Source organism: Ambystoma mexicanum, chromosome 2p, assembly GCF_040938575.1.
Source record: "Ambystoma mexicanum isolate Mex_15411 chromosome 2p, UKY_AmexF1_1, whole genome shotgun sequence".
NCBI classification, from domain to species: domain Eukaryota; kingdom Metazoa; phylum Chordata; class Amphibia; order Caudata; family Ambystomatidae; genus Ambystoma; species Ambystoma mexicanum.
This window is the reverse complement of record NC_090923.1, coordinates 336,675,616-336,702,659: the sequence shown is the minus strand read 5'-3', so window position 1 is coordinate 336,702,659 and position 27,044 is coordinate 336,675,616. Positions and strand designations below refer to the sequence as shown.

General features: G+C 46.6%; 1 protein-coding gene across 4 annotated transcripts in view; it reads left to right on the top strand.

Moving 5' to 3' along the window:
• Positions 1–27,044, top strand: part of ARHGEF3 (Rho guanine nucleotide exchange factor 3) — a 1,464,987-nt gene that overhangs the window by 1,423,553 nt on the left and 14,390 nt on the right. For all 4 annotated transcript variants that reach the window (XM_069643671.1, XM_069643668.1, XM_069643670.1 and 1 more), the window contains one exon: positions 11,055–11,312. In XM_069643671.1, coding sequence (XP_069499772.1) covers positions 11,055–11,312 — 258 coding nt within the window. The remainder of the gene's footprint in view (positions 1–11,054; positions 11,313–27,044) is intronic.

Genomic DNA, 27,044 nt, shown 5'->3' with positions numbered 1-27,044 from the left:
GGTCTAGATGAGACGCAATTCTAATCTTCACAATTCTTCTATATGAGTGTAAAACATGGCTAAACTTCACCAGGACACAGTGTGAATGCCTACAATTGGAGGCACAGCAGAAGTGCAAACACCTGGATTTGAGGTATGTGAATAGATGGAGAACGCCTAAGTATGGGACACAACCGTGAATGACACCACTGAGGGTTTGTTGCACAGCAGTGAATGGGGTATTCTTTTCTAGCTGGCTGATTTTTGTATACTTACGTTGTGTAGGTAATAAAGAGGGAGAGCTTTTTGGAATACAGTGATTGCTGTACTCCCCACCCAGACCACGCTTATCTTCAGTCGTCAGTCGCTGCTGGGTGACGGCTGGCTACTGGCTTCTCAGGCGAACGGGGGCAAACATGGTCTGGAGCTGCTTCTTTGGGAGCTGCCCTTTGCCTTGGAGCCCTCAGCCGAAGGGGCTGCATGAGCAGTGGGCTGCCCTAGTGGGTGTGGTTAAGAGCCTACATCCTGGAGGGAAATGGCCAATCACGGACAAGGGGCACAGGAGAGGTCACACAGGTGTGGCAGAGAAATGTGAATGGTCCACAAGGCAAGTGGAAATGGCTGCCAGGAACAAAGGCAGAGACACACGTGACTGTGCCAACCAATTGCAAGGGTGAGGGTGGGGACAGGAAGAAAGACAGAAACAAACAAAGGACTACACCCAAGGGACTGCACACTCTGATGCAGGCCAGCTCATGGAGGACAACAATTGAGGACTTGGCAGAGATGTCTTGACTGGCTAGAGTGGCAGTGTTAAAAATGACTTTATTGCAGAGAGTGCTTTATGTGTTTCATGCCATACAAGTAACAATCTCAGCGAAAATGATGAAACAATTACAGGGGGATAGATTCAAGCATTCCAGAATAGCTAAATCGATCCTGACTAGGACTGCTTTGCTGGGAGAGTTGGGTGTCCCGGATATTAAGAGATATCAAAAACCTTTTGATGGTTACTTCATCTAACTTTGTTCACCGAGGTGACAGGTGCTTTTCCAATATTGGCCTATGAGCTTGCAATCTGTTATCGGACAATTTCGTGAAATTAACTCCTTGCCCGAGTTTAGGAAAATATTAACAACCTATCTCTTTCAATAACTGCTTATCATTTCATTTCAGCTCTTTGAATCTTGATTTTAACAACAGCGCCCAAGTGCAGTCTCTACCTGGTCCTTTTGGGATAAGCACAGTATAAATGACAAGATCGGGAGGATAGCTCAGGAGCAACGTGTTTGTCTTTGAAGCAAGACAACGCATAGCAACACAGGTTTGAAACCCAGTCTTGCTCTTAGAAACTGGTCCCCGGTATTAAGCGCATTATAAAAGAACAATTATAATTCTCCAGCATGGGGTCTGGCATGGATTCACATGCTCATGAATATTCCCCGTCGTCAGGCTGGGAATCCTTGGTAAAGAAAAAATCAGTATCAGTTTCGTTTCTGATCTGTCTTTCGTAGTAGTAACCAATCACTGATCTCTGCGTCATACTGACCACAGCCAATGACTGCCCTCTACCTAAGCCCCGCGTCTGGCAGCCATCTTCAGATTTTTACTGCACGTTCAAGTGTTGGGAGTCCTCGTGCTTAGCTCTCGAGCTTTTACTGCGTGTTTCGCGCTTTTTCAGGTGAATTTCACATTTTTTCGGTTAATCGAGCCTCAAGCTCCACCGTTTCTACTCCCATTAACGGCTACCCGTTGCGGGATTTTCCTACGCCCCTCAAGGGTGAAGATTTCGTCGAATCAACTTCTTGGAGGATTCCAGAAGATTTGCGGCCTACTTCGAGATGGCCCAGGATGCGAGTTCGTCGCCCGGACCCAAGCTGTTTCGCAGCTGCCCTGGATGCGGGCTACAGAATGGCCCTCATTACGACCCTGGCGGAGTGGGTTTCCGCCAGCGTTATTCGCGGCGGACCCGTCCGCCCTACTACGAGTTCCCGTAGCGCCATGGAGCCTTTCTCCGCCTGGTTTTTCCGGGCGGAGAAATCCATGGCGCTAAGGGACCTCGTTGTTAATTACGCCACCGTACTTTACGGTGGCGTAATTAACGCCTTCCCCACTCCCATTACACCCTATGGGGCAAGAATGGGAATGGGGAAGGGCAAAATGGGGATTGGGTATTTACCGCTCCGCCAAGGTCGGCATGGGGTGGTAAATCCGCCAACCCCCATGGCGCTATCGGCGGCTTTCCGCCGTGCTCCGCGGTGCATTTAGCACCGCGAATTCCGCCAGGGTCGTAATGAGGGCCAATGTGTTTAAGGAAGACGAACATTCGCGATGCCTCTACTGTCTTCATGGGGACAAGACTCATGTAGAGAAGGACTGCCAGTTCTGCAAGAACTTGTCGGAGCGGACCATGAGGGACCGTCGATCCCGTCTCGCAAGCTGGTTGGAGAAGGGCTCGACGGGTGAGAAGAAGAAGAAAGGGTCCGAGCGGGCAAATACATCAGATCACAGAAGTTCAGGATGGTCACCCTCCAGCACGTACTGGGACAGCTGGAGGAAGGCGACTTTCTATCGTCGTTGGACCTGGAGGATGCATACTTCCACGTTCCCATCCTCAAAAGTCACCGAAAGTTCCTCAGGTTCGTCGTCCAGGGACGCCACTACCAATTCAGAGCACTGCCGTTCGGATTGAAGTCGGCCCCCAGGGTCTTTACTAAGTGCCTAGCACCAGTGGCAGCGTGGCTGCGCCTGCAGGGGATTCACATCTACCCCTACCTGGACGACTGGCTCATCCGCTCAAGGACGAGGGAACACGCCGTCGAACACACTGCGAGGACCGTCCAGCTACTCACAGACCTGGGATTCGCCATAAACTACCCAAAGTCCCACCTGGTGCCGTCGCAGGTGGCCCTGTTTCTGGGAGCGAAGCTCGATACAGTGAGGCGCCTGGTGGCCCCGTCGGAAGAACGGACGAACACCATTCTAGGCAAAGTCCAGCGCCTGCTTGCCACAGACGTGGCCAGGGTGAGGTCCATCAAGTCCCTCCTGGGGATGATGTCCTCTTGCATCTACCTGGTGCGCCTCTGCAGACTACGGATGCGCCCTCTTCAAGAATTTCTCGACGCCCGTTGGATGCAGGCGACGGGCACCTTCGAAGACAGGGTCCCCCTCAACGAGGTGTTCCGGCGGGCGATTCAGTGGTGGGGCGTTCGAGCACACCTCACGGCGGGCAAGGACTTTCAGACGCCGGCGTACCAGGAGACGGTGACGACGGACGCCTCCCTGGAAGGTTGGGGCGCCCACACCGGAGATCTCCATGCAAGAGGCCTCTGGCTCCCGGAGGAGAGGCTCCTGCACATCAAAGTCCTGGAACTCCGAGCCGTGTTCTGGGCTCTCAAATCGTTCCTCCCGTCGCTCAATGGCAAGGTGGTGCGGATCTTCACGGACAACACCACGACAATGTTTTACATACGGAAGCAGGGAGGCACCAGATCCCCAGCCCTATCCAAGGAGGCACAGGATCTGTGGCACTGGGCGGTCGCCCAGGGGATGTTCCTGGTTCCCTTCCACCTGGCAGGAGAAAGCAACACCATCGCCGACTCGCTCAGCAGGGAGCTGCGCGTGTGTCACGAGTGGGAACTGCGCCAGGATCAGGTGGATCAACTCTTCCGACGATGGGGCAAACCCCAAATCGACCTGTTCGCAACAGCGAGGAACTCGAAGTGCAAGAGGTTCGCCAGCAGGTTTCCCCAGCCGAGAAGCATGGGCGATGCATTCTCGTTCCCCTGGGACGCCCTATACCTGTATGCGTTCCCTCCGTTGCCGTTGCTGCTTCGACTCATCAGCCAGCTCAAGAGGTCCCGGTGCAGGATGATCCTCGTCGCACCGGCGTGGCCGAGGCAGATCTGGTTCCCGGACCTTCTGGACTTGTCAACGTCCCCTCCCATCAAGCTGTCAGCGGACGCGGACCTTCTCTCCAGAGAAGGAGGCGCCATCTTCCATCACGACCCGGCGTTGCTGAACCTGCAGGCTTGGCTCCTGCAGCGCTAGAGTTTGGAGGCTACGATATACCGGCCGATTGCAGAGAGGTTCTTGCAAAGGCCAGGGCGTCCTCGACTCTCAAATGCTACGGTCATAAGTGGAAGAGGTTCTCTATCTGGTGCCGAGCACAGAAGATCAACCCCCTACGGATTACGGCCCCTCAAGTGCTGCCGTACCTGCTATCGCTGGCAAAGGTTGGGCTGGCCCATGCCTCCATTAAGATTCATCTGGCGGCGATCTCCAGATATACCAGAACCACAGGACGGACGTCCCTGTGGTCCCATCGACTGGTAAAAGAGTTTATGAAAGGACTGTTCCGGTCGTTCCCGCCGGTGAAGGCCCTGGCCCCGGCGTGGGAACTTAACGTGGTGCTGACCAGGCTCATGGGGCCCCCATTCGAGCCGATGCACTCCGCACCGATGAAGTTTGTGTCGTGGAAGACTGCGTTCCTGGTGGCCATTACCTCTGCACGACGAGTGGGAGAGATCCAGGCCCTATCCTGCAAAGCACCGTACTTGACTTTCCATGCCTCGAGGGTGGTGCTTAGGACGCACCCCTCCTTTATGCCCAAGGTGCCGTCGGACTTCCATCTTAACGAGCCCTTGGTGTTACCTGTTTTCTTCCCGTCTCCTTCGTCGCCGACCGAGAGGACTTTGCACTCGCTGGATGTGGCTAGAGCGCTGAAGTTCTGCATGGACCGCACAAAGAGTTTCCGGAGGACATCACAGCTGTTCGTGAACTTTGGACCTGTGAATCAAGGGAAGGCTCTCTCGAAGTCTTCTATTTCCAGATGGCTCTCCGGCTGCATCATGCACTGTCACCGGTTGGCTAACCGACCGCTGCCAGGCCGTCCGAGAGCCCATTCGACCAGAGCGATCGCTGCTACTACAGCGTTCTTATCTGGTGTGCCCCTGCTGGACATCTGCAGGGCTGCTACGTGGAGGTCGACGCACACCTTCACGAGATTCTACTGCGTCGATCGGGATTCCAGGGAGGAGTCCAGGGTCGGCCAAGCAGTGCTGCGCAACCTGTTCTCTTAAGGTGAGCCTGGTGAGGAGGTAAGAGATGCTTAATGTTGAGTTTTTTGTATTGCTTAATGTTGAGCCTTTTGCCACCCCCCGTGGTTGTGCATGTGTGTACTGCTATTTATTCTTATATTCATGAGCATGTGAATCCATGCCAGACCCCATGCTGGAGAAGGAACAAGTTACTTACCTGTAACTGTTGTTCTCCAGCATGGGTCTGGCATGGATTCACATGCGAACCCTCCCGCCTACCCCTCTGCGGCTCTTCACTTGGTCATACTGCCACTTCACGGGCTCCCAAATTTGAAGATGGCTGCCAGAGGCGGGGCTTAGGTAGAGGGCAGTCATTGGCTGTGGTCAGTATGACGCAGAGATCAGTGAATGGTTACTACTACGAAAGACAGATCAGAAACGAAACTGATACTGATTTTTTCTTTACCGAGGATTCCCAGCCTGACGACGGGGAATATTCATGAGCATGTGAATCCATGCCAGACCCATGCTGGAGAACAACAGTTACAGGTAAGTAACTTGTTCCTTATATTCAATCAGTCATATCTGTTAGTGGCTCAACTTGCACCTATGTTTGAAAGGTCAATGGTACAAGTGGGTAAGAGGTGGAAGGATCTGCGACAGGTAGCCAAGTCTTACCCCTCCATAAACTACCCTTTCTGGTGAAGATTTTGAGGCATGACGCAGGATGACTATTGTTCCTCTAAAGAATGCTCATTACTCCATTGCAGTTCTACGAGCATAAGGTACAAAACCAGGTTTGGGACCCTTTTCACCAGTTAGTCACAATCCAGAATTTACACCAAGTATACATGGCACTTATCTATCAAGTTGTGAAATAAATGGGATAATATGTCTTAGTGACCTCTATAAGGAGGGTAGAACACTGATGTTGGAGGATTGCAGAATTGAATATATGGTGACTGAACAAGAATAATTCTTTTATACCCAGATCCAGCACAGGATCACAAACAACTTGGTGAGACGAGCAGGGAATAGAGTGCCTACTGGTTTAGAAATATCAATGAATGAGGATATAGAACGGGGCAAGACTCAAAGATATATAAACTCTTGGATGGTAACACCCTGGCTGATAAACTGGCTTATATGGAAAGATGGGAAGGTGAATTGGGTGTATGCATCACACAAGAGGATGGGGAACATATTTGGGAAAGAGCGCATAGAGCGTCCAAATTTACCACGATAAAGGAAATTGTGTACAAAATATGTTTTTGTTTGGTACCTTACCACTCAGAGGATTAACATGATAATGCCTCTCGCCTCCCCACTTTGCTGGAGAGGCTGTGGAGAAGTGGGTAACTTGAGGTACATGTGGTGGCTGAAGTTCCAAATATTTGGATAGAAATACTGGGGAATATTAAGGATCTAACGGGCATACAACTGCTCATGGACACAGTTGTGATAATTCTGGGAAATGTGTCGAAAGGGTCATATGCTATGAGGGGAGCAACGGCAACCTTGATCACCCATGTGTTGAATGCTGCTAGACTAACACTATTACAGTTCTGGAAAGCAGAAGAAGGCCCTATTATTGGACAATGGAGGGTTAAAATAGGGGTGGTCCTAGTAATGTAAAGAATAACGACCCTTGCAACAGGACATTTTCTAACGTTTTTGTTAGGAAATATTTCTCTTTACTGCACCTTTCCTTCCATTTTAATGGACCCAAACCTTTTGCTTTTATTTTTTATCCTGACCTGTACTTTTTACAGTGTCTTCAGGCTGGCAGTACTGGGAAACATGATTTCCCTTAGTCTTGTTACTTAGTTACTACTGTTATTAACTTGTTATCCCTTGTGGTAACCGTTATCATTGTACAATGCATTTTACAATGCAGTACAATGGGGTACACTTTTGTTTTTGCTCTAGACTAACACTCAGAGGATGTTACTGATTACTCTGGGTGTGCTAAATGGACAAGCTGGTGGCAGCAGTGACTTTTTACTATTTTTTGCTGCTTTTCATTTCAGCCTTACTGTGTTTACTGCGTTTACTGCCTAACTGTGGCTAGTGACAAAACATGTCCATGCCATGCAGATTTTCCTTTGACCATCTTGTCTTTGAGCCCTCTTCCTGGCCTGTGAGGGCAGGAAAATCCTTATATGGACTTCCAAGCAGAAGCTTTTGACAGGCTACTGGAGGGCTATGTGTGTTTGCTGGCAGGATGCATGCTGGGACTGTCTGGTCCCAATCCACAAATTGATTTCAGTGTGTCTAAGTGTTATGCATGAGTGTTCCCACCAGTGTTCCTGATTGGACCACTGCTAGGGTGTGTGTGGGTTCTGCTATTGGCTAGTGGGAGTTTCTGCTCTTACCTAGCTTTTGGGATAAGAAGAGGACCCCTGCACCCACTCTGGAGAGATCCTGGAGTACCCGGAAGGAGCCAAGACTCCTGTCCAGCTGTGAGACCCGGGAGGAGACCGGTGACCCATCTGAAAGCGGCCGGGCGACCAAATTCTCCTGCTGTCCCGGAAGAGCCATCTCTTGCTATGGATCTTCAGCAGTCTTGCAAGGGAGCTGCGACCTGTGGAGTGGAGGGAACAGCCATTCCTGATGTCTGCTCAGTACTCTGCGAAGAAGATCCTTCAGAAGTGCACCACGACCACCCTGTGGCTGACCAGCTCTGAGATTGGACTACCCTGCTGCCGATGTTGCCGTTCTACGTTGAAGCCTGGAACTTTGGGGATCCTCAGCTTGTCCTACAAGACTTACCTCAGCGAAACATCGGAGTCCTAGCGTCAAGGGGACCCGAGATAGGAGGGGAAGTCTGATAGCGACAAGTGAGTCCCTTGGAGTTACCGTGCTTTGGTGAACGCCATCCGGAACAGCTTACCTGAGTCGAGTTCAGTCTTGAGAGGGGTCCAGCTTCATGTTTTGCTGCATTCTGCCAACGAGAGTCCTTGCACCAGCCAAAGACACCGACCGGAGATCTGCTCGAACTTGCAACCCCTGCGAATCAAGGACTGAGGCTGACCTTGGGCCTTTTCCCATTGACCTGCCAAGTTCTGTGAAGAATCAGAGTACAGGGGGTATGTTTCAGAGTTACTGTAGTTTTTACCAGCCCCTAACCTCCCTTTAAAAGTTTTCCTTGCTTTTCTAAAACGTTTACAATACTTTGGCTTAGCCATTGCTTGCTCAAGCAAGCCTTCCGAAGGTTGGGGACACTTTTGTTAGTTGGAATAACTTGTGCTCTAACCCTTGGAATCATTCACTGGACCCCACAGACCCTACCTTCCTTTTTTCCAGCGTTACAAACTGTCGGAACTTTTCCTGAACTTTTGGGCATAAAGCCCTAGCCAATTTAGGGAAGGACCTTTGAAGCTGAGACTGATTATCTGTGGACCTGTAGTGCATAAACTAATCTGTACTTTCTTTTACAGGGGTTTGATATCTATTATGCCCTACTCTAGTGACTGTATATATGTTTATATTATTAGTGTTGTGTGATACTTCTACCTGTTAGTAGCAGTGGTTGAAGTGTATGACTAGAAGTAGTGGAACTATGTTCCCTGCTGGCCTGCACCCACTCCCCACAAACACCATTACCAGGCCCCCTCCCACACAATACAAACCCCCAAAACATGCCCCTGCTGTTTATTTTAAAACAAAACCATTCCGAAATGGTTTCTTTTTAAAATAATAGTATGGGCAGAGTAAAACTTAATATAAAAAAAGTAGGGAAGCACCGCTCCCGCTCACTTCGACCACTGGTTAGTAGTCATTTTTCATAGTGTTGCTTGGCCATAAATAAATAACTGTATTTTTAGACATACTGTCTAAGTGTAATTTGTGACTCCCATTGTGTGTACACATTTTGGACTCTTTACAAGCTTGCCACCTCTTGAGACTTACCCTAGACCACTCATCACTGCTACCTTGAACTGGTTGGGCTACAGCTCCAAGAGTTGTCCCTGTCACAAAATAGGTTGGCCTTCTATACATCTGTCCCCCATGCCAGAGTATAGAAAATGAGTCCTAACTGTTTGTTTAAGTGTGGGCCCCATTTCAGAACCATGTTAGAGATAGGGAGAATTACTATAAAAAGCCACAATTATTGAAGAACCTTTTAATATAGTGATGATGTAAAAAAGGGGATGTCAAGGTAGTAATAGAGGAATTTTTCTCATCTAGATTTCTTGCAGTTGAGTGTCGACTAATTGTGTTGTAGTTTGGTTATGGTTTTGTTTTTCATACAACTGTATATGTGAGCTGAAGAGAGTTGATGGTCTGTGTACAAGAATATAAGAGAATCATTTATTTTATTTATTTACATTTTTAAAGCGCTCACACAGCCCACAGGCATCAAGGCGCTGTTACAGGAATTGTTTGTTTTTTAGTTGCCTAATTGTTTTTCCTTTTTCTTTGTCTTAGTTGCGTATTTATAACGCGCTTAAACACCCAGAGGTTTCTAAGTGCGGACCCGGGGATCGAACCTGTGTGGCTTCGTGTTGTCTTGCTTCTAAAGCACGCACGTTGCCGCTGAGCTATCCTCCTTGCTTCTAAGGCGCACACTATGGAACTATCACATGTGCCGGTGGCTAAGAAAAAAGATCATTAATAATGAAAGCTTGTAAAAAAAGAAAAAAAATGAATGCAATTTTATGATCTGGCATTTACATCATTTAAATTGACGGCCCTAATGAACTAGAACAAAAGAATATACTCAAGGGTAAAATGTATTGTAAATCATAATAGCAACTATATCATGTGTGCGTTAAAAAGTTGCAATATACAATTGTAACGTTTTAGCAGAGATATGATATACTTGCTATATCACAATACATTTTCCCTTGAGTATCCCCTTTGTTCTTGTAACCTTTACCCTTGATACTTGGGTTTATAATGGGGGTTCCCTTTCCTTGGCCCTAATGAACTAGGTCAGCTGGTGAACATTTGTACAAGCAAAAACAAAGAGGTAATGGCTGGACGGTTTAGAATTTTAACCTCTAGCATTGCTCTGGGCAACCCTCCAGGCCATCGTTCTTCACCTGCCAAGCCATTGCAGAAGGGGAAAGACCATATGCCAATCAGGCTTGGCCCCACCCCAAAAGGGGCAGTCCAGCCCGAACTGCTAGGTCACAGCCCTTCTGCACAAAACCACAAGCATCAACAGACAGGTTTCAGCCTTGTTAGGCATCATCAGTGAGGAGTAGCTTGAGTCTCTAAGCCCAGTAGGCATGGGACCCACATCTGGGCATATCCGTCCTACTCGGGGTGACCAGGCAACAACAAAGAGGTGATGGCTGGATGGTTTAGATTGAATCTTAACCTCTGGCATTGCTCTGGGCAACCCTCAAGAAAATCGTTCTTCACCTGCCAAGGCAGTTACAGAAGGGGAAAGGCCATATGCAAATCAGGCTTGGCCCCACCCCGCAAGGGCCAGTTCAGCCTGAACTGCTAGGTCACATCCCTTCTGCACAAGACCACAAGCATCCCCAGACATGTTTCAGCCTTGTTGGGCATAATCAGTGAGGAGTAGCTTGGGTCTCTAGGCCCAACAGGCACGATACAAGAGAATCATGGCTGTAGAACTATCACATGTTCCAGTGGCTAAGAAAAGATAATTAATAATGAAAGCTTGTGAAAAAAACTGAATGTAATTGCAATCTGGCATTTACATCATTTTAATGGACGGCCCTAATGAACTAAAACAAAAGGAGATATTAAAGGGAAAAATGTATCATAAATCATAATAGCAACTATATCATGTGTGCGTTAACAAGTCGCAATATACCATTGTAACGTTTTAGCAGATATATGATATACTTGCTATATCACAATACATTTTCCCTTGAGTATCCCCTTTTGTTCTTGTAACCTTTACCCCTGATACTTGGTTTAATAGTGGGGTTCCCTTTCCTTGGCCCTAATGAACTAGGGCAGCTGGTGAAGTTTTGTACAAAACAGTCAATTTGATGACAGCTCACTAGATCCGTAGTGTTGAGACAGCAGTCTTTTTTTTGTTTCCCCTGCTAGTTGCCTTGTCTGAACTCCTATGACAGCTACTGCAGCAACCAGGTGGCAGCCAAAGCATTGCTGGACCACAAGAAACAGGACCACCGAGTGCAAGACTTCCTGCAACGCTGCTTAGAGTCCCCTTTTAGTCGCAAGTTGGATCTATGGAATTTCCTAGACATCCCTCGAAGCCGACTGGTGAAATACCCTCTGCTGCTGAGAGAGATACTGAGGCACACGGCAAATGACCATCCCGATCAGCAGCACCTCGAAGAAGCTGTAAGTCCTTTTGCTGTTTCGGTTTTATTGCAATGTTTATGATTATTATATCAATTATACAATTACAATTGTTATTTGTCAGCTGTGTTGTGAATGTAAATGGAAGTTGGAAATTGCTTACCCTCATAGCTACCAAAAGCTGTGTTCATTTGTGTTAATTGGACTTTTTGTTATACATTTCTGGTCGTTGCCGATTGGTCAGCCTACTTCAGAAGTGGCCGGATGTAAAGATCACCTCTACTTTTAACTCTCCAATTCCCAACGGGAATCAGCAACGCAAAAACACTGAGACAGGCAACCATCGTTTTCCATCTGGCCACTTTAAACAAAACTTGCTGATAGGTAGGCTAGAGCTTACTTTGAATATGAAAATCTTGTAGAAGGGTCAGGGGCCTAACATTGCCCAGTCAATATGGTACCTGCCCTTTTCACATTTATTATACAGCAGGTGAATTAATCTTAGAAAACCGAGCGCAAGTCTTAAATCTTTTTTTGGGGTTCACTCAACAGTCCAGCTCTATGGCCTTCCCTTAGTTTGTTATATAGCCAGGTCCAGGACACAGTACCTGGCCGGCACATGCAAATGTTATTGAAAATTGAGGGAAAGAAAAGCAGCTAAATGGTCATTTGGTGTAAATGATGTGTGACGAATCGAGGGAATGTGTTCCTTCTCCCCAAGAGGAGCCACCTCCTCCCCCATAAGGCTAGCGAGGTGAGCTGGATCTGCAATACCCTCCCCAGGGGTAGAGGCAAATGGCACCTCACCAGGAAAGACTCCCCTTTAGTGGACAAGGACTCCCGTTCCTGTAGGGAACTGCGTAAACCATTTGATGTGATGGCATATATGGGACTATCTAATATGCTATATGGTTTAAAGTCACAAGACTTTACTGAAGAGAAAACTATCTTAAGCCATTATAAGAAAAGGACATTGCCCCTTTAAATAAAGACCTCCAATTAACTGGGACAAGTACGCTGAAGGAGTAAACGCCGCACGAAGGCGAGAGAGAGGAACGCATATGCAGATATGCAGGCGGCGGGCCCTGGGCACGTACTATCTGACGGAGGCTGAACGAAAGAGACACGGAGCTTGCGACAAGCAGAACGGCTCTGAATGGCAGGAGGAGATGCTGGAAGCCCAGTGTGTACCAGAAAGGAGAACTGGAGCGACAGGAGCCCAAACCTTGTTGTTGGCATGAGCTTGAGGAGTGTGTGGTGGATAGACTACCCAACCAACTACGCCAACCTACCACCAAGCACAAACTGCAGGAAATGGTTACCCGTGGAAGTACCGAGACCTCATGAAGGAGATAAAGAACCGCAAGAAGAGACGTACGGAGGAAACTATCCCATTATTCAACTAGGAAAGAGTGGAATATAACAGAGAGAAAGCACTGTGACTGAAAGACTGAGAAACCCCGGAGATAAATAATATACATAAGAGACCAGGCTGGAAAGAGCTGTGCTATATTTGTCCAGAGAATGAGAGCCACAGAGGGAAAAATGTATGCCGGTGTGGAATTCAGGTGCTGGTAATTCTGTTTACCAGCACGTTTCCGGGTGGCCGGATTTACCTCCAGCCAAGAGCCAGAGGTAATTCTGCCACCCCACCACCAGAAATCTCTGGTATTACAAGCACCTGTATTACCAGTGCCGGTAATGCCGGCAAGTCACCCCATGGGGTCCTATGGAATGGGGAGAAGCTACCCTTACTATCCAGTAATTCTAGAAGACCAAGTAAATGTGATTTGTTTGGTGATATCCCGCCGGATTAATCAGACTTGTAATGGGGCCAATTCTCCTGACCTTAGTCTCTTTAGAATGGTGCTAGGATCAGTTAGGCGAACACCTTGGTAAAATAGGTAGGGAACTCCCTGTAGCCCTAGAGAAAGATAGGTCTTATTCTTTAATAAGCACACCTTGGAAATGTCCCCAGATGGTCTGCGTCCTCCTTCTGACCCGCTGTAGATGCCAAGGGCTACCGCCTGCATTACTATTTGTAGAGTATCCATTTTAACCCCCTTTCGCCCCAAGTTATACAGGCATGTTCATAATTAAGCATTAAAGCCCAGTGTTGGGGGCAATTGTAGTCATTAGCTGCTCGGTAGCACAATTTAGCCCTCCTGAGCAAAGTGAGGGCCATTAGAGAGGGCTCAGGGGTCCTAATGTCTGCCATTGTCCCTCACTCAGGGCTGTAATGCTTTTAGCAGTCGCAATGCTTCAGTCTACAGCCCACTTTCGGTGCAGGGAAGAGTGAAAGAGGAAGCGCTTGCTGCAGAGCAAAGTGTTGCCTAGACAGCACGTTAAATGATGTGCAACAACATAGGCCGGCACCACACTAAGACAGCATGTAGGAAAGGGATAGGTGAGTGCGGGTGCACAAAGTGAAACCACAGAAGGGATCGGCGTGGACAGAGGAGGCCAAGCAGAGTGAGGCGAGAAAACGATGCTATTTGGGTGAAAATGGGATGGAGACCATTCAGGACTGCAAGGAATTCCAGCCATATTAGTAGAAAGGCCTACAAGTATCCCTCCTGTATAGATGGCACTTAAATATAAGCAGTGTAAGGTAATTTGTGTATGTCTGGATTATTTAGAATAAATCAAAGCCGGGGATGCTAATTGTATCCAGTTGTCCAATAGAAAGTGGAGATACTAAGCGCAGTTGATGTAAATGTACCTTTACATTCAGAAAGGACCTGGCTGGCATCAGGTTTTGTGTAGATCGGACATCCTTGCATTGTGGGCCTGCCTTGGTAAGTACACGATCTCAGCACAGTGGGCTGCGAAGTCTGCACGTTAGTTTCCCTGTCATTATTTATTTCAGATACTTTAGGTATTTATTCCAATTCCAAATAGCAAGTTGCACTCTCCGACTCCTGGAATGTCTGTGTGGGTGTGGAGGCAGATAGGGTATTACCAAAAGGGAGGAGTGGGTTGGCTGCCACTCTCTCCCATTTCATTCCAAGCCTCGTGGGTGGTCTGCAAATGAAAACATTAGAAAAACACAAAAATCTAGCAGTGAAAAAATGTAATTTATAAAGAACATGTCCAATTAACAATATCAGGAACAGAGAGAGCTGTTTTTTCTGAAGATGGTGGAGCAAGAAGTACATTTTAGTAGTGTCTTGTAGTGTCTGAATGGTTCACAAATAAAATGCCTGCTATATACAGAAAACCTGGTCACACTGGCACCCACCAAAGAAGGACTCCAGCACAACATTAACATGGTCGAAGAATATGGCAAGGCGTGCACCCTGGAGGGGAACCTACAAAAAATAAAGCAAAGAACCACAGCGGCACATTCATACTATTGCTTAATGGAGCAGAGGCTGAGCGCGCCAAAGACTGCACTGGCATAGAGAGGCTGGCGCGCCAAAGATTGCACTGGCATAGAGAGGCTGGGCGCGCCAAAGACTGCACTGGCATAGAGAGGCTGAGCGCGCCAAAGACTGCACTGGCATAGAGAGGCTGGGCGCGCCAAAGACTGCACTGGCATAGAGAGGCTGGGCGCGCCAAAGACTGCACTGGCATAGAGAGGCTGAGCGCGCCAAAGACTGCACTGGCATAGAGAGGCTGAGCGCGCCAAAGACTGCACTGGCATAGAGAGGCTGGGCGCGCCAAAGACTGCACTGGCATAGAGAGGCTGGGCGCGCCAAAGACTGCACTGGCATAGAGAGGCTGAGCGCGCCAAAGACTGCACTGGCATAGAGAGGCTGGGCGCGCCAAAGACTGCACTGGCATAGAGAGGCTGGGCGCGCCAAAGACTGCACTGGCATAGAGAGGCTGAGCGCGCCAAAGACTGCACTGGCATAGAGAGGCTGGGCGCGCCAAAGACTGCACTGGCATAGAGAGGCTGGGCGCGCCAAAGACTGCACTGGCATAGAGAGGCTGAGCGCGCCAAAGACTGCACTGGCATAGAGAGGCTGGGCGCGCCAAAGACTGCACTGACATAGAGAGGCTGGGCGCGTCAAAGACTGCACTGGCCTAGAGAGGCTGGGCGCGCCAAAGACTGCACTGGCATAGAGAGGCTGGGCGCGCCAAAGACTGCACTGGCATAGACCTCAAAATAAGTGCTTCTGGAGGAGAACGGAAGCCATGCATGCATCCTACGCCACCAAGATGCAACCAACACACTCAATCCACCAGTCAGATTAATGCTAACACTTGGTGCTGGCACAATCTCCCCTACCGTACAAATATGAGAATGGGGTATGAGGTCCAACACTATGGAAAGAATATGCAGAATAGGGCATACCTCCTGCACCTCCAGTCCTAAACACAGGTGCAGCCATTTGTCTGTATCTGCACAGAGACTGCCCAAATGGTGGGTGCAGGGAAGAGCCGGGGAGATCACCACGCCCTCTACTGCTAACCATCCAAATCGCATCTTTAAATTCTGGTCCCTCACCAAGAGCAGCAACTCAAATTTCCTCCAATACGTTGCACTGCAAGAGCAAACAGTCGCACTCTCCAACCAAGCCTTGCACAATACATCACAGAGCTGCACTCTTAATGCAGCACTGCCCAACAGATTCCTGGAACAGGAAACCAAAGACAAGACCCGAAACTGCCCAGGGGATTCGCACAATCCCTAAAGAAGCAGTACACAATGTACCCGAAAGCAGAACTACATGCTAGAATGCTACAGAGCTACAGATCACTGGGGCAAAACATTGAACGAACAGGCGCCTTAACTTTTATAAAAAGACAAATACGGGCTAATCACGAACCAAATACTGACGGTATGTCCCAAAACTAGAAGAAGAAATAAAGACTGGCCGATGACGCTCAGTGAAAACAGAATCTGTTAACGGTGTGATTTAGGAGCAGGAGAGACCGAGAGACACTTTCTCCTGCACTGTCCTGTATCCAGGGACATTCAGGACTCGCACATTCCCACATTCTGAGAGCTTGGGGTAGGATTTGCATTTAACACAGAACAAGAACAGCTTTGCTCCATCCTCAGACAACCACCAGAATTGGCAGAGAGAACAGCCATGTTGTTCTGTGTGAGTGCCTCAAAAGAAGACACGGTGCATGCGGAAACATGGACTTTTAGAAAAGCTGAACCCAAAACAATCACTCCTGATGGAAAGTATTTTATGCTGATCTATTAGGCTTTGCCGATTTTATTATTTATTTATTTTTGCCATATGTACATCACTCATACTTATCAACTGTAGTTAAAAAAAAAAGGTAAATAATTCAGCAAAAATACATTGAGGAAAGTTGCCATTCCACAAAAGTGAAGAATACCTTTTACGCATTCTATATATTGACTTTGGCAATAATAATAACGTGTTATTTATATAACACGTTTAGCCCAAGCGTTTTACATAGAACAGGTATACTTACATTCTTATTACCCAATCGAAACTGGTACTCACCTTATCTACCTCGGAAGGAAGAAAGGCTAAGCCTTGCTGCCATTTAATTCTGCGACCTGCAGATCACACACAGATCGCAGCAACAGACGCTCAAACCACTGAGCTATCTAACGGGCAACACATGTCTGACTTGTCATACCAATGAAGTACTTTATATTGAAGCAAACTATACGGGTTGCACACATTGAATACAGATAAATAACCATGTTCCGTGAATATTGACTTTCGTTGTTTTGTGCAACGCAGCACAGCATCTTAAGACAAGTAACCAGCGTTTTTACGGCACATTGTTTTATTGCATTTTCCCGCAAAATGCAGGGGGTAGGTTTGGGTGAGCCTTTATTGGATGGGAAGACGGCCGTTGTGAGTGCAGAATCGGGGTGCAGGCCTTCTTCACCCACCCCGAAAAAATCGGCAAACGATGCGTGGTAAAAGAAAACGTGGTCTCTTCTCTTAATAGTCTCCAACCAAAGCGTCACGTTGCAGCAAAGACACGTTATCATTGCCATGCTGTACCCTGTCCACCGCAGAGGAACTGCAGATCCAGTTCAGCACTCACTTATTCATGCACTTGCTACATACACCCTTGACTAAACAAGTGTCCCTAGGTTCAGGCCACTCGGGTAACAAGCAGTCTAGAATAATCCATTCCCTGCAAACCTGCAAGAAAAAGCAGGCATTGGGCAATTTCCAGGCGGACTTCATGCCACTAAAGAAAGCCATTGTATTTGTGTAGTGGCATTCTTGCAAACTGGGCACTGCTACTGCCAAAGCCCTGGAAGCGGCAAGCACGAGTTTCATAGCATTAGCGTATGCCCCAAGGGCACAGATCATCAGCATATGGGGTCCCTCAGGGGTTGGCTTTATCACCCCTTTTCTTTCTGATGTATTTTCGGTCACTAATTGACATTGTTCTGGTTCCTGGCACCCGCTTCCACAGATGTGTGGAGGGTACCTAGCCAGATAGCGAGAGCCAGACTTCCAGTTCCAGCCAGTCACTTGAATACGGCAAACTCTGTTCAAATGGAGCCCCATTAGAATAGGCTGGATTATCTCCGGTTCCTTCCAGAAGACCTGTATCACTGAAATGTGTCCTGCCACACTCGGAGCTGGACCAATCACAGACCGCTTAGCAAGAGGCCCAGGAGTCGTACCGGCAATCTACTCTTAATATTGCCACAGCTAGAATGAGCGATGAAAAGTTGATGGTGGTGCCACCCCGGTAGTGGCACTTAAGCTGCTGTGTAGTACACATCCTCGCCCACAAAAACGAGGAAAAGGGTGCTTTATTGATGTGTAAAACACAGAGCTCTGACTCCGTGAAATACACACAAAAGGGTTATTTTGTGTCCACACTGCAGGTTAGCCCTAACGAGGGCTTTGAAGAAAGAACGCCCAGCTATGGTAAAAGCCATTGCTGGGATTCACAGGTTCCAGGGCATTCCCCAAGTCTGTTTAATCTTTTATAATTGGACTGGGGCACAGTGCCGGCCTTAGTGGCGGGAGCACCCCGGGCAGAAAAATATAAATGTTGCGCCCCCGCTGCTCCCCTGGTCAATTGGGGGAGGGGGGGTTAGAGGCGCCAAATGTTTCTTTTTAGTGGTGGGAGAAACTGTCCTTTGGAACTACAGGAAAACTCAAACACTGCTACTGCGTGCTGTAACCATGCAGTAATGGAGGGTCCTCATGATTTAGAATCCTGCCGACCCTTCAGGTGCTCCCTGTTTTAGCAACTAGTCTCACAACGGCCTATCCCACGTGGGGGAATTAACAGCCCTCCTACCTCGTGGGTACTCTACATTAATTATACAAAAGGAGGGATTTAAAGTGCGTGCCTCAACCTATAGTAACAAAAGGAGACCTTAACAGTGATGGACCTCTACCCAAAATGCACTGTTAAAAAAAGATGTAAATCCGTTTTATTGTACATATCACACACATATAATACTGTCTTAAGACACAAAAATCCATGTATAAAACTCCACAGTAATACAAACATGTATACACAACAAGTCAATAGCGGACAAGATCTCCATACCTCAATCAGAAATGAATTACAGTCACTTCAATGTGTAAACAGTAATCGATTTCATTACAAACAAAGCCCAACTTGTACAAGTTTCTGTCCTAACAAGGCAACTCAATGCTGGACATTCATCAGGGGCGTGGGTATTTTCTTCTTGTGTCTATAGTCAAAGGGAACTGGCATCCAATAGGACTTCATGGAGCCCTGGTCTTCTTGTTCACTTGGATTTGATTTTCCAAAGACTCGATGCAACTGTTAAATGTTGCTAACACTGGCTTCCTTAGTGGGCAATGTCAGTCAAACTTCCTCTCGCTAACCTTCCAACTGATGACAACTCCCCTACTGTGGGTAAAGTAGTCATCAAAAAGTGGTTTATGTCCTTCTTTCGGAGATGTCCAATTTGAAAGTTTCAAAAGCAACAACCCATTGATATAATCCTATTGTACTCTTCAATTCCAGGACAATCACTACCTCTGGTCAAGCATCTGTTGAGAATCGTGTAATTATCTTAAAGTATGCCAGCTCCTTCCTTAGCGGTTCTGTTTTGGGGAGCCATTGGACTCCAGGGAATTGCATATTACTGCATGGGGTAGTTCCTACATGCAGCAATGATTTTGTGTAGAGTAAATATCCACACAAAATCTGGTGGTGCTTTAACAAGTTTCAATTTGAAACTGAATTATTCAGGGCAGTGAAAGTGGCAGTAATCCTGTTGCCATCACGTTTTTTCTGCACTTCCAAACACTAAATGCGGCCCTAGTGTTTTAAATTTAGAGAGAATAGGTAGCTAGGAAGTATCAATAGAACAAGGTGGTTGTTTCTGGTACTTTTTTTTCTTGGTTGCTGTCTTGCCAATGACCACAAGCTCCAGTTTTGTGGTGTTGCGACTTAACCACTTACAGTTCATACAGTTCTTGATGGAAGTTAAAATGTCATTAAGCTTAAAATTATCATGGATGGTATTATTGGAGAGTTTCAAATATAACATGAGCATGGTGATTAGGTCATGCAGCAGTATTAAATTAATATTAGTAAGGAGGGAAGAGAATGGAGACCCCTGAGGTACTCCACAGAAAGATTGGCCTTTTGGGGTTTCTGACTCCATCCATTGGATGCATAACATATGGAACGGTTAAATGAATAGCCAGCTCCTATACCCTAGCCACCGAAACCAGCTTGTCTAAAATGATTTCCTGTTCCAGGGTGTCGAAAGCTGCATAAAGAAGAGGCAATATTGATGGTTATCGGTCCTCCACATTAGATGTCCCCTTATGCCTAGTAATGCCAGTGCCGTTCTCCTATGGGTTCGGAATCCAGATGGTTTGTCTTCCAAACAGCTGTTACATTCCAAAAACCCATGAAATTGCATGGGGATCCCTTAGTTTAGGGAAAGGATCATTAGCAGGAGGTCTATAATTCAATGGATTCTTAGCATTAAGTGCTTTTCTTAGAAGCAGCGGCATCAAAGACATTTTCCCAGAGGCATAGACCACACCCTTTAGGAGAGAGTTACTTACAAGCTCTGTCAAAAAGGGTAACATTTCGTTCATGCATTCTTTGACAATCCATGGCGGGCAGGGATTTCCAGGGCTCGCGTGGGTGTAGTGCTATCTCTATGGGACCTCAGTTTCTCCATGGTGACACAAATGAATCCAAAGGTAGACTCTGTTGGGGTTCCAAAAGTCTGTAATAGGGTTTCATTGTTGAAAGAAGTTAGTGGTGACCGGGTTTGGGGCATTATAGATGTCAATGTATTGATTTTAGATTGAAATGTATTTTGAACAAGATAGAGCCAATTCAATGTAGTAGATTCAGCAAGATGATATAAAACAGATGTCTGCAACCTGTGGTTTTACTCTCCAAACGTTTTGTACTATAAATTCCAAGATTCTCCATCATTGACTATAATGGCTAAGCCTGATGGGAGTTGTAGTCTGAAACATCTGGAGAGCCAAAGGTTGCAGACATCTGATATAAAGGTATATTCCACAAAAGGCTTTGTACGGAGAAGAGTTGCTTTTTGGAATTTGCAGCGGATCACTTATGTTAAAAAAGAATGAAGATCGTTGCATCCAAAATATCAGCTTTATACTGACTTTGGATGTTTTTGGGGTCCATTTTCTTTCAAGCTCTGAGATGGTGTGAAGAGATGACCTTTTTATGTAAATATTTGTGATTCAAAGAATGGCGCAATGACGTTAAAACCAATTGCATGGCTCAATTTGTATTCACCTTCTGGACAAAACGCAGACTAATAAAGTGTCATAGCTATATCGCCTTTTTGCTGTCATAGGCTTGACCGGAGGAACTGGAGTCCAACTGGAAGGGAATATATGCAGACATCTTAAAGGGCTGAATATGAGGTGGGAATGGAAACAAACAAGAGATGATGTTGCACTAAGAGTGGTCAGAGAGGTGTTCGCTCAGGGTAAAAGCAGCCATGCGCCAATGTATATATATATATATTTTTACTGTCTTGCCCTAGGCCAGGGGCCTTCTCCTCCTCCCATCTGTCACGGTTATCTGAAGTGGGGTCGAAATGCACCAGAAGATGATACGTTGCTCACAGTAGGAACTGTGTGTCTGGTTCAATCACCTGCCACTTCTGCTGAAAGGGCTTGCCTTTAGGAGACAGATGTCGAACTCAGTAACTTATCATCCCCCTGCTGGACCTGCCAATGAATATTTAAGTGCCCCCCCCATATCAATGTGTGATATCAAAACCTTTTTCCCTGTGGGTAGATTCTGGCAATTTATACAGCTCCTGATTTGACTGATGCTATAGTCTGACCACTAATCTAAGCAAACGGATGTGAGTAGGGAATTGTATCTTTCCTAAATATAGACCTCTGGAGGATAGCTCAGGGGCAACATGCTCGCCTTGGAAGCAAGACGACAAGGTTCGATCCCGGGTCCGCGCTTAGAAACCTCTGGGTATTAAGCGCATTATAAATAACCTATCATATCAAGATACCTATATCGCCAGGCTATGCTGTTTTGTTGATAAAGATAGTTGTGCGAAGAGCAGCCTTTCTTGTCAACGCCTACTTAGGCGCAAAGCTTTCCTTGGCTTGCTGTCACCCAAGTTGTTAAGCGCAACTCTCTGTTGCAACTCCAGAATACAAGCAGGGCCGACCCTCCCAGTGGTCTGTGCTCGGGCACTCGATCCAATTCCATACCTTATGCCAATCGGCATGCCAAAAAAAGAATCAGCGCCATAGGTTTGTAGGTGTTTACATACATTATTGCTTTGCTGTTTTTTGTCAATCGTTTTTTCTTTAAAGAACAAAGCACAGCTGTGGCCTTTAAGATGGATGCTGTAACTTCACAATGGCATAATTCATGCTATTCCTTCCTCCAGTTTACCCCCCTGAGAGTTATACTGCAGGGAACTGCAACAACCCCGGATATGACGGAGTGGTCAGCTGGGCATTCTTTGACGGGGAGGACTCTACTGATTAAAAACAGCGGTTTTTGTCCCCATGGAGCCATCTTTCTTGGTCAGTGTTGATGACAAATAAAAGTTGAGATAACGGGACTCATAATAAGGTCCTAACCTTTTTTAAGGTCATCTCACCAAGCCAGTATGATCTACAGCCTCACCTTCTCTTTGGGCCTGAGAATTGAGGAAATGCAACTGACATCGCTCTAGAGAATTAAACATGGTGTGCTGGATTTCCAGGATCAAAGCAGGCCCCGCTCTTCAAACATCCTGGCGGAAGGCGGAAGTTTAGATTTAGTCTGACAGATCAAGCAATCCAGTGTGCTGTTAGGCCTTTAATCAGACTCGTTTGCATGCTTATGACTCCTGGCGAAGTTCATACCAAAGGGCCACCATGCCAAGTGTACGACATGTAGAATTAATGTTTTGCTGAGATACTGTGGACTAACGTATGATTAAATGTTCATTATAATCCTATATATCACTGTCTCGCTGCTACATCTATAGTAAAGAGACGCACCGGCCTGAAACCTTCTCCCCCCCTCACCGAATCCAGCTCGACCTCCTCCCCACCATCCTGATTTTGCTACACTGTTCTGAACAATTTAGGAACTCTTTTTTTCGGCTCTTCCCTATGAACTTTGTAAAGCGCTGCAAGGCCATCTGAGTAGGACCACCGCTGTATAATACTATTCATAAAGTAAAGATCAGATGCTGTTTTATAAGTTAACCATATATTTACATGTTAATTACCTGTTAAAATACTAATTTAATATGAATTTGTATTATACTTTATTTCCTGTGCTTTTCTTATTGGTTAGTGTATTAACAGTCCCTTCAGGTGCAATTTCTTTATGCATTAGACAAGAGTGTGGGAGCCCCTCTACTGTGAACCAACATCAGTCAAATACCCTGTTCTATGGAATTTCTTCCACTCAGGAGGGTCTAGAATCACGTTTGAGCTCACAGGACCCTTCACAGAGAAGAAATATGTTTGCGTATCAGTCTGGTCCCACTGCCCAATTGGGTGGGACCAGACTGATATGCAAATGCAGATTTCTTCGCTGTGAAAGGTACAGTGAGATAAAATGTGGTTGTAGACCCGAACAGGTTATTTGGCCATGTTCATTCTTGGTAGAGGAGCTCCCAGTCCTTTTGCATATATGTTTAGGGGCTTGGGGTCTCACCCTAAGTTAGCCAGGGTAATCCAGACGTGGACCCCTTGCCCACTGTGCTTAGAGAGGTACAGCTTCACCTCACTGATGAGACCCGACTAGGCCAAAACATGTGTTTGGGGTTGCTGTTGGTACTCTTGTTCAGAGGAGAATTGTCTAGCATCTCAGTGCTGACCTGCCCAAGTGGTTGGTGTGAGAAACCTGAGGGCGTTCTCACAACTGCTCCCCTTGGATCCTCTATATGGGTGGCTAGGGAAAGGCCATCGCTTTTGGATCCTGCCCCTGGAGGTGGACAAGCGAGGGATGACCACCTGGATGGAGGGTGCTTGGGGATTGTTAGTGTGATGCCCTTAGGAAAGACACAGTATTCCACACCCTCTTTTCCGGAAGGAACATCTATCCCAGAAGTGGTTATGGGATATTGTTCACCATGTTCCCTTGTTTCTGAGAAGGGTAGGAGAAATGATCACCCCATATGTGGTAGAAAGAGGAGGAGAAGGAAGGGGGATGAGATACCTTGGGACAAAATGCAGTATCCGCTTTATTCTAGTGACAACTGACCCAACCCTCCCCCGACCTTTAGAGGTAATTGTAAAGAAGTTCCCCTTTATTCCCCTCTTGGAGTACCTAACAGTACTGAGATCAACTGAGAGCAATTAACATTACAGACTTTCCCTACTCTAGTACTGAGATGAGGAAGAAGCAACAGAGTAATGAACACCACTTATTCTCACCATTTTGGTACTGGGACGAAGAAATGCATGAAGGTCGGGCATGTCCTTTTAATCAGAGTCAGGCAGCAGTAATTGATGGAATACACCTGCAGCCCATTGAAGGACCACAGGTGTATAAGAAGTGGAAGACAGAAGCACAAGGAGGAAGCAGCAGTAGAGACCTTGAAAACGTGGCCAGAGATATTTTACCCAGGGCTGTGCTGGAGTGTGAGAAACCAAGCCGCTGAGATGCTGACAAAGATCCCAGGAGTCCTGCTGGTGCGATTGTGCTGGATGGGGAACCTTCATAAGGGAAGGCGAGCAGCAGGCGCTGCCGTGGAGTGGAGGCAGAGCAGAGCGCACAAGCTGGTGTGTCCTGGACTAAGAACCCAGCGAACAGGCTTTCCCGCTTGGGGAGAAGCCGAGCAGAGGAGCTTCCGGGAATTAATCTGTCGCCCTTCTTGTATGTAACAACTATCAAGTCTTTCTGGATTCTTCCAAGATGGGGGCAATTTATTAAACGTCAAATTGTCTTGGAATAAAAACGCTCAAGATAGCGGACTAGAGGTTAATATTTGACTTTAACGTGGCATTTGCCAAGCCCACCGGAAGCATTTGAGGCTTTACTGTTTTTAATTAACCTTTTGAATATCTACTAGGTCTGCCTCCAAGTAGTCGGACCAACGTATATCGTAAACAGGGTCCTGTGTAAGTGGACCATTTTCACCAAAAAGTTTGGACAAGTGAGCCTCCCAGATCTCAGTTTTGATTGGTTGAGACTGAAAAGAGTGCTGAGAGAAAGGCTCTTTAACCAATCACCCAAAACAACCTGCATCTTTACAGCTAATAGATCCAAGCATGGCTTCTGCATCTGCAATATGTAAATTAAAACGGTATCCTTTAGCACAGTTCTTATAGTTTCTTTTTAAAACTTTAGCCAGCTCATTGTAATTATCCAGACATTTTCTAAGGGATCTCAGTGCTCTGTTAAGGGAAAGCTCCCTCTCCGGAAGTTGTTTATCGTACTCATGATCATGTGTTCTTATCTTCTGCAAAACCTCGAAACCTTGCGTTTTACATACGTAAAGGTTATGAAGAACGGTTTGAACTGCTTTATCGTACGTAGAGGGATTCAACAATAGACCATCCTCACAAACCCCCATATAGAAAATACATTCATTAAAACGTAATGCAAAGCCTGGTTTCCAGACAAGTGAATGATTTCTTAAATAAACGTCAAACACAATTTTTGTATCGGATTCCTCAGATGATGGAGTATTCAGGGCTAACACGAAAGCTACCAACCTATGGTCACTTCATATTTACGACTTTCAACTTAGAGCATTTCCAATACAAATCCATGGACAAAAAAAATATAGCCCAGGGTTGACTTTAAAGAGCCATTTTTCCATGTATATTGAGGTGGGATATCCTGTCCTGTTTCCATTCACTAGAATTAGATCCCAGGATTTTAGTTCAGTTCTAATCTGTGCACCTCTTTTCCTTGCCTGAATGGATGTGCCGATCCTATTTGTATCCCTATACAATTCAGGATCTAGACATTCACTATTTAAATCTCCCAAGTTAACCACATCAGTGACAGCCACTTCCATTGCATCTGACATACAATGGAAGTAGCTGTCACTGATGACCGAGGTCGGCAAAATCTTAATAAACACCTTGAATCACTATAATTGATGCCTAGAACATTATTAGAGAGATATACTCTCCCAAAATGTATAGTGCCCAGTGCGAGTGTGTTTGGTCTCAACCCAAACTCTGAAGCCGTACCCCGGAACGGTAGGGCACTGTTCCAGTAGACACACGCAGCAGGGCACGAGTCCAATCTCACCTGGAAGCGCGGTGGTCCTGCAGTTCTACTGCTCCGACCTACTTGTACTATATAGAACAAACATGTTATTGACTTCAAGCACAATCTTTCACAATTTGGAAACTGTAAACAGTCTACAAATTACAGGTGTTTAGTAGTCCCCCAACAGAACAGCAATGGAGAATTCTATGGCATTTAATTGCTAATGTATAAATACAGATAAGTACATGAAACACGTGAATTTGAACCGGAGAGTCGCAAAAGTATAATACACTGTAATACAATACACAGTGTCACCTGTTGCCCAGTATTACAATTTTACACCATGAACAAAGAACACAAAAGCCACCGTGCCTTGTATTTCAAGGCTCTGTGGCGGTCCGCCTTCCCTAGCGGATTAAGATTTTAAGTGCTTTTAAATTCCGCCTGTTTATCATTGGGGAAGCAATGAATGTCTGTGCAAGGCCCTTTCACATTTATGAAAGGCCTTGTGTGAGGATTATAAGTCAGGCATTATAAGGGCAGAACCGGGCCTATGCTCCATGTAATGTCCCCGCCACCCAGCTTTGAAGAAAGCTAAAATTCTGGGCCTGCAAAGGAAGGGGGTTTGGTCAGACAGGCCGTCCTTTGCGAGTGAAGATACAGTTTCACTAATGTCTGGAAAGGACTGCTTTCATGCTTCACCCGATACTGTGCAAAGTGACCTTGCACTTCACACTTGCTTGCAGTGTGGTTTTGCTTGCTTTCCTGTATTACAGCATTATGTTTGTGTGAGCTGACTTTGGCTCTTCGTGCAAATTGCACAGGCTTCCCTTGATTTGAGGGGCTGGGGGGGGGGGAGGGGCATACAGACTTGGGTTAGCTCATTATTATGGCCCCCTGAGAAGCAGCCATGTGCGTGGAACATAATAGCACATTCTGTTGACTTGACAGCCACAGGCGGCAACCAAAGTATAAAAGGCGGGGGACCCCACATTAACTTGCGGTGTTCATGGGAGCAAAAGCCTAGGAAATCAAGCTACTTGATATTAAATGTCTTTCTGCCTGGGGGGAGCGGAGGATGGGCTTTTCTCTCACGCACCGAGAAGGGACATCTTCCCATGGTATTCGGTTACATGCTCTCCTTCTGCTATTAATATCATTATGAAATGTTAA